At 33.5% G+C, this 19,263-nt stretch overlaps 2 protein-coding genes across 7 annotated transcripts; both read right to left on the bottom strand.

Annotated features, from left to right (window-relative positions):
• Positions 1–8,680: 8,680 nt before the first annotated feature.
• Positions 8,681–11,317, bottom strand: LOC122595607 (E3 ubiquitin-protein ligase RNFT1-like). Of its 6 annotated transcripts, none has more exons than XM_043768007.1 (6): positions 10,749–11,317; positions 10,585–10,662; positions 9,576–9,664; positions 9,305–9,469; positions 9,115–9,189; positions 8,681–8,936 (listed from the first exon to the last, which is right to left on the bottom strand). In XM_043768007.1, exons 3-6 carry the CDS (start codon positions 9,657–9,659, stop codon positions 8,856–8,858), a joined length of 405 nt encoding a protein of 134 aa, XP_043623942.1. In that variant the 5' UTR covers positions 9,660–9,664; positions 10,585–10,662; positions 10,749–11,317; the 3' UTR covers positions 8,681–8,855. The 6 variants fall into 6 exon arrangements, 5 of the variants coding, with proteins under 5 accessions (XP_043623942.1, XP_043623941.1, XP_043623943.1 ...); XM_043768006.1 differs by having other exon boundaries at positions 10,575–10,662; positions 10,749–11,316; XM_043768008.1 differs by having other exon boundaries at positions 10,585–11,317.
• A 2,185-nt stretch (positions 11,318–13,502) lies between these two features.
• Positions 13,503–14,372, bottom strand: LOC122596954 (protein FAR-RED IMPAIRED RESPONSE 1-like). Its single transcript, XM_043769595.1, has 2 exons — positions 14,229–14,372; positions 13,503–14,141 (listed from the first exon to the last, which is right to left on the bottom strand). The coding sequence occupies exons 1-2, from the start codon at positions 14,370–14,372 to the stop codon at positions 13,503–13,505; spliced, it is 783 nt and encodes a 260-aa protein (XP_043625530.1).
• Between the last annotated feature and the right edge of the window lie 4,891 nt (positions 14,373–19,263).

Here is a 19,263-nt window from a genome sequence, read left to right as displayed (position 1 = left end):
GACAAATATACCGGTAATCGTGGTTCAGTCACCGTTCATAACTAATAATAAGAGAATTATTTCTCACTTGCAGACTTATGTAAATGCTAATCTGATCTAATCTGCAAAAACTTATAATTTCTTGTAAATAAATAAAGTAGTTTACTTTTTATTTTAGTTATTTTTGTTTTTATTTTTATTTTTATTTTTATTTTTTGTAATAAGTGTAAGTTTGTGTGTCAAACTAGTTCTTATTGCATGAGAGATTTGATAAGCATTAAAAGTTATAATTCTTAGTGAATTATATAAGTCTTGTTGCTTACGGTATAAATGTATAAAAGATGGATTTTCTAATTAATACATAAGTTGTATATTTTAGAAAATGAAATGGATTTGAAATTGAAAAGTCAAAATATTTTTGAATGTGTTTCAAGTAAATTTTTGAAATTTCAATTGTTTTTGATTGATAAGTATGCTTGACAAAGATTGGACTTGCCTTAGATCTTGTAATGATTGCTAGGTTAAGATTTTGGTTGTTTTGCATATTTATATCATTTTATTGATTTTGATGCATTGATGAAGTTTGTTAAGTGTGCAGGTTACATATTTCAAATTTCATAGACGGTCATTTGTTGATCAATGTGTATCATTAATCATATGAATATTACACCAAATCAGTATACATCAAAGGATGAATGATTTATGAAGATCATAGCCTAAGACTTAGAGTGATAGGTTATTTTTGTATTATCAAGATCACAAACTAAAATGTAATATGATAGGTTGTCGATATGATAATTTGATGTATTCTAATGCATTATACATTAAATATGTTTTAATGTAACTTTGCATTTGTTGAGTTAAACATCAATGAAGAAATGATCGATTTTATGTCAAGATAACAATGTAAGATTTATTTGATACATTATAGTGAGGATAAGTTAGTACGGATGATTTATAATTACATATTCGAGTAGATACAGGTTTTTAAGTAACGAGTATCTACAGGTTTATGTTTCTGGAAGTTTCGTAATTTTTCCTTGTTTAGAATTCTGGAAAATTCATGAAATTTGGCTAAGGAATGAAGCCTGTGTGAATAAAAATCTGAAAAATTCGAAGTCCTTCGTGCTAACGTCAGCATGCCTCGCGCTGACGTCATCACGAAGCCCACGAACTGAGTGTTCGGCCCGGCCCATGAGGATTCGAATATAAATATGGGTTATTACTATTCATTAAATACTGCTAATCGAAAATTAACCCTAATTAATGCATTGGACGATCTTGATGCTGAAGAAGATTTAGAAAGTATCAATGATAAAGATATGGAAGAAGGAGAGTTCATTACTTCAGAAGCTGATAGAAAAAGGTTGCTTGATATACCTTATGACTTTGATCGTGTCTTTAATGAAGATGAAGTCATTCAAGTTAAACCAATAGCTGAAGTGGAACATCTCAATCTCAATCGAATCAGAGACAGTTCAGATGAACCTAAGAATGCTGCAAGTTTAAGGTTTGCTGTATATGCAAATATAGTTGATGAAGGACATGATAATATTTTTGATCTATACTGGAATATAGATACTACACAAGAGGTTGATCGTGGAAGATTTAATATACCTCCGGTGCAGCAAGATCATGAGTTTATTGTTAATAGACTAATTCCAGGTTATAGAGGACATACTGGTTTGGTAATACGTGATACGTATAAACCATCGATGTTTTGGGAGTTTGTCTCAGACAAGGATGCACCCAACCACTCTCTTAGTGATTCAAACATGATAGATTTGGGAAGACGATGTTTCGTTAATCTTCAGAGCAATGAACTTGCAGATTTTTACTGGAATAGATTCAAAGATGAAAGAATCAGGAATTTCAGTGATAGAGGTCTAAAGCCAGAAGAAAGGTTGATTAAGCCAACACCCTTGAAGAAGATTAAGAATCAAGATGGCACATTTCGTTTTAAACAGAGAAAGATTAAATGTGTTAAGAAGGTTCCCGCTATCATATGGGATCAAGATATGCTGACGACAATGACATTTTGGCAAATAGATATCAAGCCAGGCGAAGCACAAATGTTCGTTGAAGATTCACAAGAACAAATGTTGCTACGCATGTATGATCCAACGCAGGTTGTTAATTTGTCAAGAGGTGATCAAAGAAGACTTTTGGATACACCTTGCTCAGCAGTGGAATTTTGGAGAGTTGAAGAGAGGCGCTATCGCAACATTCTCGCACATTGTTTGCAAGAGAGAATTCATGCGAATAGCACAAGACTTTTGTTTAATGGATAGCTTTGAAGTTCAAGTTTGAAGACTTTAAAGAGATCTAGTTGCAATCGTCAAGGGGGAGTCTGTAGATGCAGATTCGTTGTGACAATCGCAACATAGATTTGATTATCATTTTTGTTTTAGGAACTATGTTTGTAATCATTTAAATAAGAACTTGTGTTGATATTTAATGATTACGTTTGAACTTCAATATTATATTTGTTTATGTTTTGTATTGTGTTTGTGTGTTATATATTGTTTTGCAGGTACAAGAACATAGAATCAAGGTTTATAAGTGTCGTAGAACACTTGAACGATGATTGGATGTTATGTACGAGCCAAACGAAGCTAAACAAAGAGCCAAAGGGTCGTCCCTCGTGCTGACATCATCAGCATGTAGGAACAACCTCGTGCTGACGTCAGCACGAGGCAAGTCGATTGTTTTATTGTTTCGGGCCTAATCTTCGATTAAGGCCTAAGCCCACACGATCCAATACTTAACTAGTATAAATACAAGACCTAATCTACGGAACTAGGTTAATCGTTTGTGAATCGTTTGGAAAATCTTAGAAGATATTCACGAAATTACGAATTAAGGTTAATTGTTCCTTCGTGTGATCTCCTATACGAACCACAAGCCTTGTGCATCTCCTTGGGTTGGTTAATTACTCATTAATCAGCAAAAGGCAATAGCAATCTAGTTATCTCAAGAGGATTCCGCACTCTTGACATAACGAATCACGTCTTATTACGATCCAAGCAACAATAGGGCACCTTACAGGTTTATCATGAGAGAACCATCCATATCTATCCCTATATCTAGTTGTACCATTAGATGCATCCTTATTTAGCAAAACTGAGCTAGACTTAGACACCTTAGGTAAAGAACTAGATTGAGAGCTAGATGAAGAAGCATTCGGATAGTCTTTTGTAAGTTTCACTTTCGAGTATTTTGATCTGGGTGTGGTCTCAGCTTGTTCCTTTTTGACATGTTTAATCGGGGTAGGAGTCTTTGATTCTATCTTAACTGTTTTTGGTTCAGTCTTGACGAGTTTGGTCTTAACTCGTTCCTTTGAATAATATGAAGTTGGAGCTTTGGACAATGGATTTTGAGATTCCTCTTTTCTTTCAACTTTGATTTTGGAAGATTTAATCTTTTTCTCAGTTTCTGAATCAAAAACATATTCTCCCTCCATGAATTTATCAAAATCATCTTTTGTGAAAAATTTCAATGAAGGTTGATTAGTTTCAAATTCTTTTGAAAGTTTTGAAAAATCAGGAATCTTGGTGTCCAACTTCACATCATGGGTAGTCTCAGAAATTAGGTCAACTTGAACTAACACATCTTTGGTCTCACAAGAAAATTGAGTTGAAGTATCAACACCTATACTAGCACTAAGCTTAGGGTGGACAACTAACCCATCAATGGTATTGCATGTGAAAAACCTATAGAAGTACCATATCAAAACTAAACTACGTGCAAGTTCTTCATCAGATAAATCAGATTGCACATAATCATCAGCTATAAATCTAGCAGTATTTTGACAAGTACATTCAAGAGAATCAGTCAAGGTTTGAGTGGAGGAATTTGTAGATGAACTACAAGTAGTTTGGGTAGAATGATCTACTAAAGCACTTAGGTCAGTTTGAGTAGAAACATTCTCACGAACTTTCTTAGTATCAAAAACAACAAATTTATCCTCTGAAATCAGACTTTGAGACTTGAGGTGATTAATAACATTTTGTTGAGATTCTACCTTTTGTTGTAAACCTTCTATTTGTTTTTTCAAAAGTGTGGTTGGAACATACACTTTAGTTGGTTTTGGTGGAGAACCTACAGATTCTTGGTTTTGAAAACTTGATGCTATTTCTTCCAATTTGAAAATTGAAGATTCTTTAGTTTTGTACGAAGCATTTATTGCATCATAATTAACCAAAAATTCATTTGATGGTATTCTCTCACCTTCATCAGTCTCAAATTCGTTATCCAATGGACGAATAAATTGTTGTATCATACCAAGTCGAAGGAACTTTTCATCATACAAGGGTTCAATTTCCTCTTTGGCTTTTTGTAATGGAGTGATATTCTCAAATCCCAACCCGAGAAGAAGATCCGTTTTGTCAATTTTTGACTTGTTGAAATAGGCAGTGAAATCCAAGAGAGGGTTTTGTTCAACTTTATATAACTTTTCTTGATAGAAAAGTATATTCTTTTTAAATTCCTCAACTTGTTTTTCAAGATTCTCAATCTCAATGCCTTTTAGAAAACAATTATGATTTAAGTCAGAAATCTTTCTTTCGAGTTCAACATTTGGTTTAGCTTCTTGGAGCTTTTTGTTAAGAATATCAACATCCATTTGTCTAGCATTTGCCTGAAGCCATTCATTGGTCTTTTAAGTTTCAAGATTTTGATTGGGTTTTTCAAGATCATGAATGGTCTTTTCGAGATTGTGACATTTTTGCAATAACTTAGAATCAGGAGAAGCATTCAACTCACATTCTTTAACCAACACTTTATCTTTATATGTTTGAAAGTCTTGTTTAATAGCATCATGTTCAAAAAGTAATTTTGAATGTTCTTCAAGAAGTTTTGAAAATTCACTTTTAGAAAATGAAACACTATTTTGCAACTTTTTGTTTTTGTTGGCTAAAGATTTAATATGAGTTGTCAAGTTCGACAAAGCTAATTTACATGACTCTTTATCTTTAATTAATGAAAAAGTAGAGTCAAGATTTACCTCATCATCCGGGTATTCATCATCAGTGCTTTCTGCTTCAAAGATTTTGTCCTTGGCCAACCTCGCCATAAAGCAAACATTAGCAGAGACATCTTCATCCTCATCATCTGAGAGCAATAGCCATTTGTCATCTTCAGCGAGCAATGCATGTCCAACTTCAACTTGTTTGGCTAATAGCATCTTCTACTTGTAATACTCATAATTCCGCTTTTAAGATTGCTTGCAATCAATAGCAAAATGACCAGGAATACCACAATTGTAGCACTTCTTGTCTGATGCCTTACCCTTCTCAGCAACTTGTTTCTCATTAGCTTCCTTCTTCTCCCCATGCTTTGGTCCACTTGCTTCACCTTGCTCATGACTCTTAGGATGATAGTGATCTTTCTTGGGAAATGCACTTGTAGAAGAAGTGCAGAGATTGTTGTTTGTTGGCCTCGCTTTGTAAAATTTTCTCTTGAAATGCTTTGTTACCGCGGCAAGAGCTTGATATAGTTCATCTGAAACACCATCTCATGTAGCCAGTATATCATCTCCCTCCACATCAGACGAAGAAACAACTACCATTTGCCTCTTAAGAGCCTCAGAAACTTTCTTCTCGACAATCAATATCAAAGGATCAGAAGATACAACTTCCGGCATTTTGCTTGACAAAGCTTTGTTTAGAACTTGGTTTTCATTGAGTTTGAAAGATTCATAAAGAGTATGAATGGTAAACTTGGTCAGATTTTGATGTTGCTTAATTTGTGTTCCAAAATCTTCCCATTCTGGACCAAGAGTTTTGATGAATTTGATGTTTAACTCAATCTCTGTTTTCTTGACATTATTCTTCCTCAGTCCTTTATGACATTGCAGAACCTACAGTAGACAGCATCAAGAGATTCATTTGGTAATTTACTGAAGTTGTCAAACTCAGTCAAAACATTGGTCAATCTAATTGTCGAAGTCACGTCAGCTCCTTCCATCTGTCTAGCCACCTCATCCCATATCTCCTTGGCTGTATCATATGAATCAACTGAGCCATAGATTTCATCTGGTAGAGCTTTGTATAAGCATGATCTAGCTCTGTTATCTGTAGTTGTTCGATCTTTTTGTTCAGCATTCAAAAGATCAAGAGTCAGTATTGCACCAGTAGTGGGATGGCGATGAACTACAAGTCCATTAAGGATGGAATCTTTAAGCATGTGACCATTTGTTTGACTTTCCACATAGTCCATAAATCTTTTCTTCCATAGTCCATAGGAACCACGGTAGAGAACTGGAGGTCTTGTATCTAAACCCAAAGCCAATGCTTCACGAGAAGCCATTTGAGATTGATTTGATTTGAAAGATGAATTGAATTAAGAGTTGAGGAAATGAAACAGAAATCAAAGTATTTAGTGGAATTTGGCTAAGTTAGAAATGAAACTGAAATTGAAGTTTGTTTTTGGATTGAAGTAAAGGAAATGAAATGAAGTAATGAAGATTGTTTTGGTTTTGAGAAGTAAAAAATGAAACGATCTTGTTTGAAGATCGTCCTAGGGTTTGATAAATTGAAGAAATTTTTCTAAGTAATTTGGAAAGAATTGGACAGAGTAACAGTATGTAATGGAATGAAAGAAGTTGAGCAAAACCAATCTAGAAGATCAGTTACCCAAGAAGTGTGTGATTCCCAATCACAACAACTTCAAATGATCAACCAAAACACCTCAAGTTACAAAAGAATTGGGACGATCTTGGCAGGATCGTCCTAAGTTCAAGAGTGCTGGGACGTTCTTGTCAGGATCGTCCTAGCTTTCAGTGAGTTGGGACGATCTTGATGAAGATCGTCCTAGCTTCTGACCCAAAAAATTTTCAAGTGTAAACACTTTCCAAATGTTTGAATTGACCAAACCAATCCTTACGGATTAATTAGCCACAACAAACACTTCACCACACACAATCACTTGTCAAAACGATCTTGTGAGAATCGTCCTACAAGCCACAAAGCACTTAAAATGAAAATTGAGAAATTCAGAGACTAGGACGATCTTGTGAAGATCGTCCTAGCCAAGATCGTTCTAGCTTCATCTTCTTCATCAGCATGTCATTTTCAAACACAAACTCTATTAATGACTTCAAAAAGCTTTAATATCTTTCGATTTAATAGGAGTTAGAACTTGAAATCACTTGCAAACTGATTGTTTTCACCTTAGCTACACACCGATTAACAAAATTCAACAGAAAACACAACAGATTCAAATCCCAATTTTCGTGCCAAAAACTCAAAATTCAAACTTGAGATTTAGATCAAATTAGAACTTGAAACTTGACAGGATTATGTTATCAACTATCACTAATCTATTGGTGAACAAATATCTGTGATTTTATGTGATTTGATAAGTGATATTTGAAGAACAATGGACGTAAAACAAACGAACAAAAAAATGTAAATAATTTTTTATTTTTAATGAATTTGTGACTGAATTCAGTTATGGATCAAATCAAAATGATGTTTTTCTCAGATACCACATGTCATAACACGATTTCTACACTGAATTTACGTCATCAATGGTGGATTTGATGTGTGTGTGTTCTTGGTGTAGGAGTGTGTGTTTTGAGAGAGAAAGTGGATGATTGGAATTAGTGTGTGCGTAAAAGTTACAGGAATGAAAGGAATGTTATTGTTCTTTCTTAATGATCTCTAAGGTGTGAGGGTATTTATACTCTATACTTATACTTATGCTAATTATCACATCTAGTCCCTCAACCTCAGTGATAATTAAACTATGACTTAATAACAAGTAAGTCCACTAATCTAAATTACAATTTATCACTATTTTTGGATTTTTAACAGCTCCTGTATCAAAATAGTGTTTTGATAATAATATAGATAAGATGTTTGATTCTTTTTTTTTTTTGTTTTCTCAAAAGAATATTGAAACAGTTCAGATTTTTACATTTTTGCATAATATAAAGATCACCTTCTTTTACATTTTGCACAACAATTCAAATTTAAGACTATAAATTCTTTTTTTTTTTTAAATATACCAATATGGATGCCTCAAACTCTTCTTCCATGATTCTTCCAAACCCACCATCTCCAAAGATAGTTTTCGAAAAAATAACATCTATATTAGTGTTGATAATGTTTATAACAATATGTTTGATATGGAAATGAAAGCAATAAATAATGCAAAAGATTCTTGTGCTATGCATTTGCAAGAGATGAGGAAATTTGAAACGAAGTTGTGTTGCTTGAAAATGGTTATAATGATTTAATGACAAGGTTTATTTTTATATTTTTCTATATAGTTATTCATAGTCTACTACATAATCAAATTTATATTTGTTTTTTCACTTTTCTGTAGGTTGATGGTTCCTATGAACAACGAATTTGTTGAAAAGAATGAGAACATGACTCAAATGTTCAATAACAAAATGAAAGAAAGGAGATCGACTTCATGGCACTACTAGAAAAACAGCTATTCTTGACGCGCAATGCGTGTCATAAAATGGTCAGATGACGCGCAAAAGCGCGTCAAGGAAGGACCAGTCATAAATTTTCATGACCCGCATTTAGGCGTCATCTGTCTATGACGCGCACTTGTGACACACATTTATGACTCTCCTTTTTGACCAACTTTTTTGACATATGTTTTTGCGTGTCATAATCTATAAAATTATTTTTTTTATTTTTTCTGTTTTTTATAAACCTAGAAATAACTTAACCTGGTAACATTACAAAATTAACGCATTTCATATATATCAAAACCATGCGTCACCAATTCATTACATAACGATTCATGTCCAAATGTCCAAATAGATACCGATAATTAGTTAAATGCGGTCTACAATATTTTCTACCTAAAAATGAAATTCGACACATAAATTGCCCATTCTTCTCGAATATCGTCTAAAACTGCACAAGGACTTTTTCACCATAGTTCTGCTTGACTGCAGACATGAACTCCTCGATTAACTCATAATATTCCTGAACAACAATAAGAAACCTTTTGTTAAATTATATAATAACCCCCATCTAAGGTTTGTCAAACATTTTGGGGCAAGGGTATCATTCGTCATTTACTCCTTTTTGTAGTACATTCTTAACTGTGAAAAATACAGCATAAGGTATGTATGTGTGTCTATATCTATTTTTGTTATCGCAGCTGTTCTGGTGTTGCATATGATCCGTAATGCATTTCTTTTCGTGATAAAGCCTTCAATGCAGAATAGAAGGATCCAACCTGTAGAAGAGAGATGCATAAAATACTAAAGATTATAAGGCAACCACATACTAATTAGTTCTCACAAATTCAGAGTAAAACACAGATAATGTCGGAAATTATTGCTCATGCATACCTTCTCCACTACTGATGTAAGCTTGAAAGTTAGATATAGCCCTGTTATCAAAGAAGAAAACATGCTTCCGTACTCTTTGTTCAAAAAGAATCGGTACCAAACAGGAGCAGGCAAGAATGCACGGTATAACAACAAAGCGTATTCGACCAAAGTCAGCATTTGACCCTATAATACCAAAAGTATCCAGCGTAAGAAATTCTAAAATCATGTTAAGTCATGGTACAGAACTTACGTATTCATGAGGGGTAATAGATTAAAAGACGTCACCTACCTGCCTACGGAAATTATGGCCCTTGCCATTTTTATAGTACATAAGAAGTAGCAACTTTAAAGTCATTGACGCCTGCCGGACCATTGTATCTGAGGAGAAGAAATAGTTCATAAAAACAATTAGATGCTCACCAGTCACCATGTACTTAACTTGTTCCAAAACCATAAATTCCCAATTAAAGACCATTCGTCAAAATTGCCCATTTTTTCTGATCTCTCTCGTTCCCTACTAAACTGCCAATACACACGTTACGCACATTTCACACACTCACTCATCCTCCATATAAAGAAACCTAACACAATATTTACTAGGAACAAGACAAGCACTAACCAAGATTTGAGGTGATTGAATGAGATTTTGAGCTGTTCTTGATGAGAAATTATGTGAGAAACTTGAAAAAGCATGGTTATTCTACTAACCAAGACAAGCACAAGTAAAGCACAAATCAAGCCACTGAGCTAAATTATATGGCAGCATGGCAAAATCATCTTAAAATATCTAACAAAAAAACTACAAAGCTTCTTCAAGTAATTGACATAACTACTCTCAAGCCTCTAATAATTGAGTTAGTCACGGAATGTTGACAAAGCTTCTTCGTGTATTGTAAGCTTTCCGTAAATGAATGACTCTTTTTTTCTTCCTTGTAGTCAAAACGGTAAACAAATAAAGAATTGAGAACCACACTTCACTAAAAGGATTTTGCTACATGAATTAGAACTTATTTTGAAATAAACATATATCAGATAGCACTATGAGATAGGACTCCCTTATGAATAATGAGATATTTTCCGCAAAACTGTACAGTGTGAAAGGCATTAATAATACTCAATTTAATGAACATTTCATATAAGGGACGAACGATATCACTAAGCGGCACTTAATTTATCGATCACACAGTACGAACAGATCACAAAAATTTTAAGATACCACAAAAGTATCAATAATTCGTATAGTTATAAACAAATTAACAAAAATAATATAACTTTAATAAATACAAACCTCCATTCACCTTCTTCGTAGAGAGAGTAATCGATATCTTCTCTTCAAACACAATTAAACATCAAAGCAGCTAAGGATGCAAATGTTCCTGCCAAATCCATCACAATTTTACAATAAAAGTAAATGAATTACAAGTACATAAGTTTTAAAAAGAAAAAAAAAGGAAACCCTAACCTGGAAGATAATGAAGAAAGGAGACTTTAACGGAGCTGCAAACGACGACGTCAACCCAAAACCACCAACCTGCTCTGAATACAGCTCCGGGGACACCTGGTCCGAAAATTGCCATTAATTCTGACAAATCCAATTGAAGTTTCGCCATTGACGGATGAAGGTTTTGAGATCCGGTGGTTCTTACTTATCAAAGGCGTGCGCCGCCTTTCGCTGCCGCACAAAAGAACTTTGACCGAAACCCTAGGCCATGAACATGACCAGATCCGATCAAGAAGAAGGTAAAGGACATGCTTTTAAGATCATAATCACGATTATATCTCAGATCTATACATAAAAACCGAATTCATACTAGATCTGACCGAATTCATCCTAGATCTATACTAGATCTGACCGAATTCATCCTTTGTATCGGATATATTTTTGGTTTCAAACATTTTGGGTATATATATATATACATAAAAACCGAATACACGGTAAATGTATCAATTCTAAGAAAAAGATGATTTTTGAGATGAAACCTCTTTAATTCTTATAACTTTAAGATCTTAAAGATTTCAGAGGGTTTTGTTGTTCTTTTTAGGGACAGAGGGAATATAAACTTTGTTAATAGGCTATAAAATAATAACCATATTTTTTTATGACACTAAAAAATGCGTGTCATAAATGCTTTCGATTTTATAAATTATGACCGTATTTTTATGACTTCTCACTTTGTGCGTTATCTATTAACGTGGGTCATAAAAAACGGGTCAAGGATAGACCTGTTTCTAGTAGTGTGGATAAGTTGTACAAGTTTCAGTATCAACAAGCTGTAATTGAAAATAAAAAGAAAATGGTTCAGTGTTTAAAGAACAATGCTAATAATGTGTAATTTGATCATAATAATTCTACTACCCCAAGAATAAAGATTATCATAATTTAGAATGTTGGATATATCACCGGAAGTGATGCTCTCCTCAAAGTTAGATGTTCATCTATTTTGGGTTTTAGTTTCTTCATGCTAAGAATGAAAGGATTGTAATGTTGTAGGACTTATTTTGATTATTTTGTGTTTCTAATGTATAAGTTTTAATTATATTTTGAAAGACTTGTTTGGATTCTAAATGGTATCACTTATATGGATATTTTTTTTAATAAGTTCAATTAAACTAATTACATTATCTATTTGAAATGGTAAACTAGATAACGTAAATTCACAAGTAGTTTCTCAATTTACTTTATTTATTTGAATTTTTATCACTTATCGACTATGTCTACTTTATTAAAAGTAGTTTGTCCAACTTTGCTTTTTCAATATACGATCGAATAGTAAGCTCAAAAAGTAAATTTGGCGTATGAAAAAGTTTAAAAATGTGGTTCTGGTTGTTTTGTTCTTACTATCCCAATAATTAACTGCTATAATTGGCTTGTTTAAAAATTTGTTATAAATTACCATTCTTGCTTGCACTCATTCATTATTTATTTAAAAGCTTTAAATCTCCTTCTTCCCTCTTGACCAAGGTGTATTATCTATTTTACTCTTTTTTTTACATTATAAAACCTTATATCTGAAAACTAACAACATAAAAATTAATATATGATTTAGGCAAATTTAAAAATCAATAATTATTATTTGTTACTTTCAACAAAAAAATGGAGAAAAACAAGGATAAGGTTTTTGATGAAGAAATGGATTCAACAGCTAGTAATTTTCAAACAAGATAAAGTAAGTTATTTTTTTAGTTATCATCTACTATTGATATTTAACTTATTTTTTCTTTCATTGTTTACTAAAACAAATATCTATAATTTTAAACAATTTGCATAATCAAATGTTTTCAATCGAAGAAATAGATGCTTTCTATCTAGATGTTGTCCAAAAGATCAAGGAAAAGAGAATGTTTATGCAACATAGCTTAAAAGTAAAGAGACAAATACTTAAAGACATTGAATCCAAAGAAGAAATAGTGAAGGAAACGGTTTCTCAAATTGGATCAAAGTATCGTTCAAGGGAGAATGAATTAACTCAAGAACTTTCTGATAAGGATAATCTTTTGAAGTCACTTCAGCTATGCATCAAACTTCTTAAAGAAAAGGTTGCTTCTCTAGAAGAGAAGTGTAAAGCTAGTTGAAATTCAAATATTTCTCTTCAACTAGAATGCTCTGATCTGTTGCACTAACTGTTCTTTAAAAAATGATCCTAATGTGGTTTGTGTTGTGTTTTCCTTTTTACTTATGTAATTTCCAAGTGGAATAAATATTGTATCTTTAAATTTTGAATATAAATTGTATCTAAAAAAATGATCCTAATGAGGTTTATTTGTGTCGACCCATCATTCTTGTTTATAAAAATTGTATCTTTTATCCACCTATGTCCGTCAAATGATTAGAGGTGACAAACTCGACAGCTTAGATAACTGATCAAAAAATACTCAGCTTCGTTACACATAATGTACATGCATCCAACGACCAAAAACACTTGTTGCGTAAAAAAGAAAAGCACCAGTTGTTACACAGAGCACACATTTATCTACCACAAAAAATTGAAATTCCAGAATACACAGAAAATTCACAGAATACCCAGAAGTTCCAGGTTCTTGAATGAGCCTTTCGTTGAAATTTGAAAGCCGTCAAACTTCATTTAAAGTAATGAGTTTACCATAAAAAATCAAGAACTTTACGATAACTTGCAATCAATCATTTAAAACCAATGTTTCAGTCATATAATCACCAATGTACTTAGCAATGAATAAAAATAAATCACCTCAAGTTATTTTACTTTTTGTTAAATCTTCGAAGAGTTTCTACAACCGCCTTAGCTTTTTCTGCTTTTAGTTTCTTCTTCTCACAGTTTCTTTTGTCATGATTCATCATCATACCACAATTTGCACATTTTCTCTTTGGCTTCACGTACTCTTCCATTGCGATTTCCTTTGAACTTTTCAATCTCGTATCTGAATGACTCCCCTTATAACTTATAACTGCTGGATTTTCAACTTCTCTTGTTTCTGGCTGTTCAACACCTAGGAAATCCAAAATAACTTCCTTTGTTTTCTTTGTTCTGGAATTTGAAACATTATCTTCAATCTCGTCTTTGAGTTCTCTAACTTTCTCAACAAGAACAGAAAGTTTTGCTTCATCTTTTGATAACATGCTAATACAATTCTCTACAATGAAATGCAACTCATTAGCAAGCTTCTCACATTCTTCACTCGACTCACCGTACCTTCTTCTTCTTGTGCGCATTCCTGGTGGTACTAAATCCTTTCTCCACCTTCTAAGAATGTATTTTTCAGGAATTTCTTCAATATCCTTAGCTTTAAACATACAAAATATGTGATGACATAAGAATCCATAACGTTCAAAAGTTAAGTAGCTGCATTCAATAGTATCTTCATCTTTCTTCAGTAAAACCTTAGAAGAAGAAAAAAAAAGGCAGATCAGCCTAATTAAGAAGTAAATCATAAACATATATTAATAAGTAATTAGATATGGATGCACCTTAAATGTGTATATCTTTTTCACAGCTTTATTTCCAGATGTGCAAGCATAATGTTGTTTTCCATTTGTTGTTGAGTCCTCAATTCCATCTTCAGGGTCTTCTTCGTGCACAGTTATTATATCTTCAACAACCTCCTCATCCATGTTCTTTTCTTTTCTTTTTCATATGAACTTTCTTCTCTGGTTTCTGCTTTATCTTTCTTTTCTCTCTAATAATAATGACTTCATTACTTCCTGCATGAGTAACACTTATCTGAGAACAATTACAAAGACACATTTTTATCTCTTATTGAACCAAGAGAAAGATTGTCCGTGTGTACAACTTGGAAGCCTGCCTTTCAAAATTCAATCCAGATATAAATCGTGGCTGCTTGTTGTGTGATTGATGATCTAAAATCTCCAATCTACTTCCTTGCCTCTCCAATGGCAGATTCATACGACATCATAAAATGTATCAACGTCGCATTAGGGTTTGTGAAATTGTTGAAAAAAGAGTTTTCACTTTTAGAACGGGAAGTTGTTCTCATTAGACCTGACATCGCTAATTCTCTAAAGTATGCTGGTATCCATGTGCTTCTTATCTAATACGTGTGCTTAAACCATGCATCATCTTCCAAGTTAAACTCTTTTATTATTTCTTTCCATTTCCTCTCAAACCTTTCTGGACTTATTGATACATCCCAAACAATTTGGTTGAATTTCTTTTTGAAATCTGTTTTTTCAAAAATCCTCTTGCTAACTTTTGATGATAGCTTTTGAGTTATGTGCCACACGCAAAGTCTGTGTCGAGAATCTGGGAAAACTGTTGCGATTGCTTTTTTCCATTGATACATCTTGATCCGTCACAACCATCCTAGGTTGTTCAACAAATGCACCTAAGAATGCCCTCAGTAACCATTCATAAGATTATGCTGTCTCGTTGATTATCATTCCCGCTCCAATAGAAACTGACTTCTTGTGGTTGTCTATGGCTGTAAAAGATACACATATCATGTTGTACCTGAAATTGTAGGTTTTATATAGTTACTTAATGTACATGAACTGTGACAACTCGTAATTAATTAGCAAGGGGTTAGTCTTAATCTCGTTTAAGCTTAGTCATTATCATAATCTCGTCTAAATTAGATGGTCTTTGACGTCGAAATTATTAGACATTTGGATTTTGACTTGGTACAGTTATACGTATCCTAATGACGTAGACTATTAGCTATCTAGACGAATGCCCAGTCTCAAAAATATCTTTAAATGAATATCTAAAGGTTATGACTTGTACAAAATAAATAGACTGTCTAGACTTAGTATTTTTAATGTTTACTTCGGTGGAATTTTTTTGACCCATCTTAATTTAAATAACACGAGAGAAAATACCTTTACTTTAAATTATAACCTTTTAGTCATACGGTGTTAAATCGTAAGCATTTTATCAAATTAAGAGATTAAAATATCAAAATATCTTGAAATTGGCCACATAGGCTTGCCCTTTATTGGTGGTGGGAAAATAAGACACCAAAACACCATCTTTTTTTTTCTTCTTTGTTTTGCACGCCACCAAGAAACACTCACACACAAAACTTTAATTTCTTCATTTCAGTCAGTTTGGACAAGGAAGGATCAAAAGGATATTTGCTAGTTAGGATCATAATAATCAAAGCATCTTCATCATCATTATCTCGATCTTCTTTCATTTTCTTTCAAGAACACCAAATTTGGTAAGTAAACTATTTTCTAATAAACTTTGATTTGTCTAATTTTAATCTTATGGGCTAGTTTCATTACCTTGACTGAATTAGATATCCTTGAAAATGAAAAGAGTTTTGGGTTGTTGTTAGCTGAAATTTTACTAGAAATAAGTATTTGAAATAAAAAATGCTTGGATTTGTAAATGGTTAGCCTAATAGATTGTTATCAGGTCCATTGAACATGTTATTAGTTGTTATATTGAAAAGACTTCTATTATAAAATGTTATCGTTTGCAGAAAAAGGTCGAAAAAGTGAGTTTTTGCTCGATCAGGTCAAACTCGCGCCGCGAGTAGCCTTTCTCACGCCGCGATGTGTGTATTTTACGAACAGAAATCTTCTTTTTGAACCGAAACTCGCGCCGTGAGAGGTCTAGGTCGCGCCGTGAGGTGTTGTACAGTTTGACTTTTTCGGATTTTGACAACTTGAACTTCGTTTATATGGATTAGTACTTTAGACTGCCTTATAATGACAATGTCAATGACATTAGAAACTAAAGTCAAATAAAATGGACGTTTAAATCACAATCTTGGTCGTGGCATTCTAGGGTTGATAGCTAAGTAGTTATACGTAGGATACTTGAATTCGTGAGATTTGATCCTCACTGTTCGTACGCATATCCTAGGTCTGGATAGACGTGGAGACTAAATTGCTCATTCTCACAAGTCTGCTCACCCTTTTAACTCGTCAATTTCTAAGGTGAGTTTATGGCGCCCTTTTTCCTTTTTACTTTGGGCCTGAAAAACATGTACTAATGTATACACGACTACTTTATAAATGATTTGTCTTTGTCTATGACATGAGAATTGGCTACTTAGATTATTTGCCTTATGTTTGCCATGTTGACGGCTGTCTTAAAATGTGTATACATGTCTTATGAAATTTTGTTCTATGTGACTTAGACTTGCCATGTTGTCGGCTGACTAAATGTTTATGTGTTTGACAGACTAAAATGTTCCCCTTATGTAGTTATTACCATTATGAGATCCTAATGGTTGTCTTGTCAAATTTTGTTCCTGCCTGTCATGGTTCTGGTCCGCACCCCACTTTAGACGGGAAATCATGTGCGAGGCATATTAGTCATATTGTCGGACTTAGATCTGGACTGTCATTATATATTGTCGGATTTTGCTCTCGACTGTCTTGTCTTAAATAACTACATGTCATTGTGTATTCTCAATGACGACTAAACTTTGGTCAAACACACTATAAACTCACCAACTATTTCGATAGTTGTTCCTCTCAAATTTCATGCTTTTAAGGTAACCAATAGTAAGTCATGGATCATCTTGGCATTATAGGGCCATTCTTTTGACTTTGGATGTATAATTAGCTTCAGACATTGGAGGACTATTATGTTCTTAGTTCTAATTGTACTAGACGGTCCAAATATTTATCTTTTATTAAGTGGGCCCAATTCCATATATGGATGACTTGTATCCGTATTCTGGAGTCCACATCTGAACGATTGTACTTGTATTTGGTATTAAATGGATGTAATTTCTATTAGCCTATGGTTAGTACGCAATTATATGTTAACCCTGTATTTCCGCTACAACGGGGTGTGACATGAACTTCAAACCATTTATGGCTTACGCATGTGTAAATATATCTTCCCTATTGGTTATATCACTTACACATGTGCAAGTTGAACAAATTACCAATGCGTAAGTTTATAACTCGAATTGTACATGAACTAAAATCAAATTATACTTCAATCAATATCACTATTTCATGACTTTCCCATGTGTACTTTTATAAAGCAAGTGTATAAGACAAGTGAACACAAATTATTATATGTAGTATGTGTCACACCCCGTTGTAGCGGAAATACAGGGTTAACAAACTAATTGCATACTAACCGTAGTTAATAGAAAATTACATCCATTTAATACCAAATACAAGTCTAATACAAGTACAATCGTTTTGAAGGTGGACCCCAAAATACGGATACAAGTCATCCTTATTTGAAATTGGGCCCACTAAATACAAGTTCAAGATTTTGACAGTCTTGTACAATTAGAACTAAAAACATAATAGTCCTCAAATGTCTGTTGCTATTTGTACGTCCAAAGTCAAAAGATGGCGCTATAATGCCAAATATGTTCCAAGACTTACTGCTGGTTACCTGAAAAGCATGAAATTTGAGAGGATCAACTATCGAAATAGTTGGTGAGTTTACAGTGTGTTTGACCAAAGTTTAGTCGTCATTGAGAGTATACAATGACATGTAGTTATTTAAGACAATACAGCCGGGAGCAAAATCCCACAATATATAATGACAGTCCAGACCTACGTCCGACAATATGACTAATATGCCTCGCACAGGATTTCCCGTCTAAAGTGGGGTGCGGACCAGAACAATAAGACCAATATACCTCGCACAGGATTTCCCGTCTAAAGTAGGGTGCGGACCAGAACTATGACAGTCAGATACGAAAGTTGACAAGACAACCATTAGGATCTCATAATGGTGATAACTACATAAGGGGAACATTTTAGTCTGTCAAACACATAAACATTTAGTCAGCTGACTACATGGCAAGTCTAAGTCATATAGAACAAAATTTCATAAGACATGTATACACATTTTCAGACAACCGTCAACATGGCAAACCTAAGGCAAATGATTTAAGTAGCCAAATCTCATGGCGTAGACAAAGATAAATCATTTATAAAGTAGTCGTGTATACAGTAGTACATGCTTTTCAGGCCCAAAGTAAAAAGGAAAAGGGCGCCATAAACTCACTTTAGCGATCAAAGAGCTAAAAGGGCGAGAAAACTTGAGAATAAGCAATCTAGTCTCCACGTCTATCCAAAACCTAGGATATGAGTACCAATGGTGAGGATCAAATCTCACGACGTCAAGTATCCTACGTACAACTACTAAGTTATCAACCCAAGAATGCCACGACCAAGAATGTGATTTAAATGTCCATTTTATTTGACTCAAGTTTCTAATGTTGTTGTCATTGACATTATAATGTAGTCTAAAATACTGATCCATATAAATCAAGTTTAAGTGTTCAAGTTGTCGCATTTTGAAAATGTCAAACAGCCGTAAACATCACGGCATGAAAAACTATCCATTTTTAGCAATCCAGATCGTTTTCCAATCAAGCCTTTTCATTACAATGACTATAAATTTCAAAACCTGAAAAACTATCCATTTCACAATTCCTAACACTTTCAAATTCCAAGACCTAATTCTAATAAAATCTCATTTTATCATCAAAACCCAAAACTCATAAGTGAACTTTATAATATTAAGTCTAGACAGTCTATTTATTCCGTACAA

The sequence above is a fragment of the Erigeron canadensis genome, chromosome 4 (assembly GCF_010389155.1).
Source record: "Erigeron canadensis isolate Cc75 chromosome 4, C_canadensis_v1, whole genome shotgun sequence".
Lineage (NCBI taxonomy): Eukaryota > Viridiplantae > Streptophyta > Magnoliopsida > Asterales > Asteraceae > Erigeron > Erigeron canadensis.
This window is presented reverse-complemented; position numbering and strand designations above follow the sequence as displayed.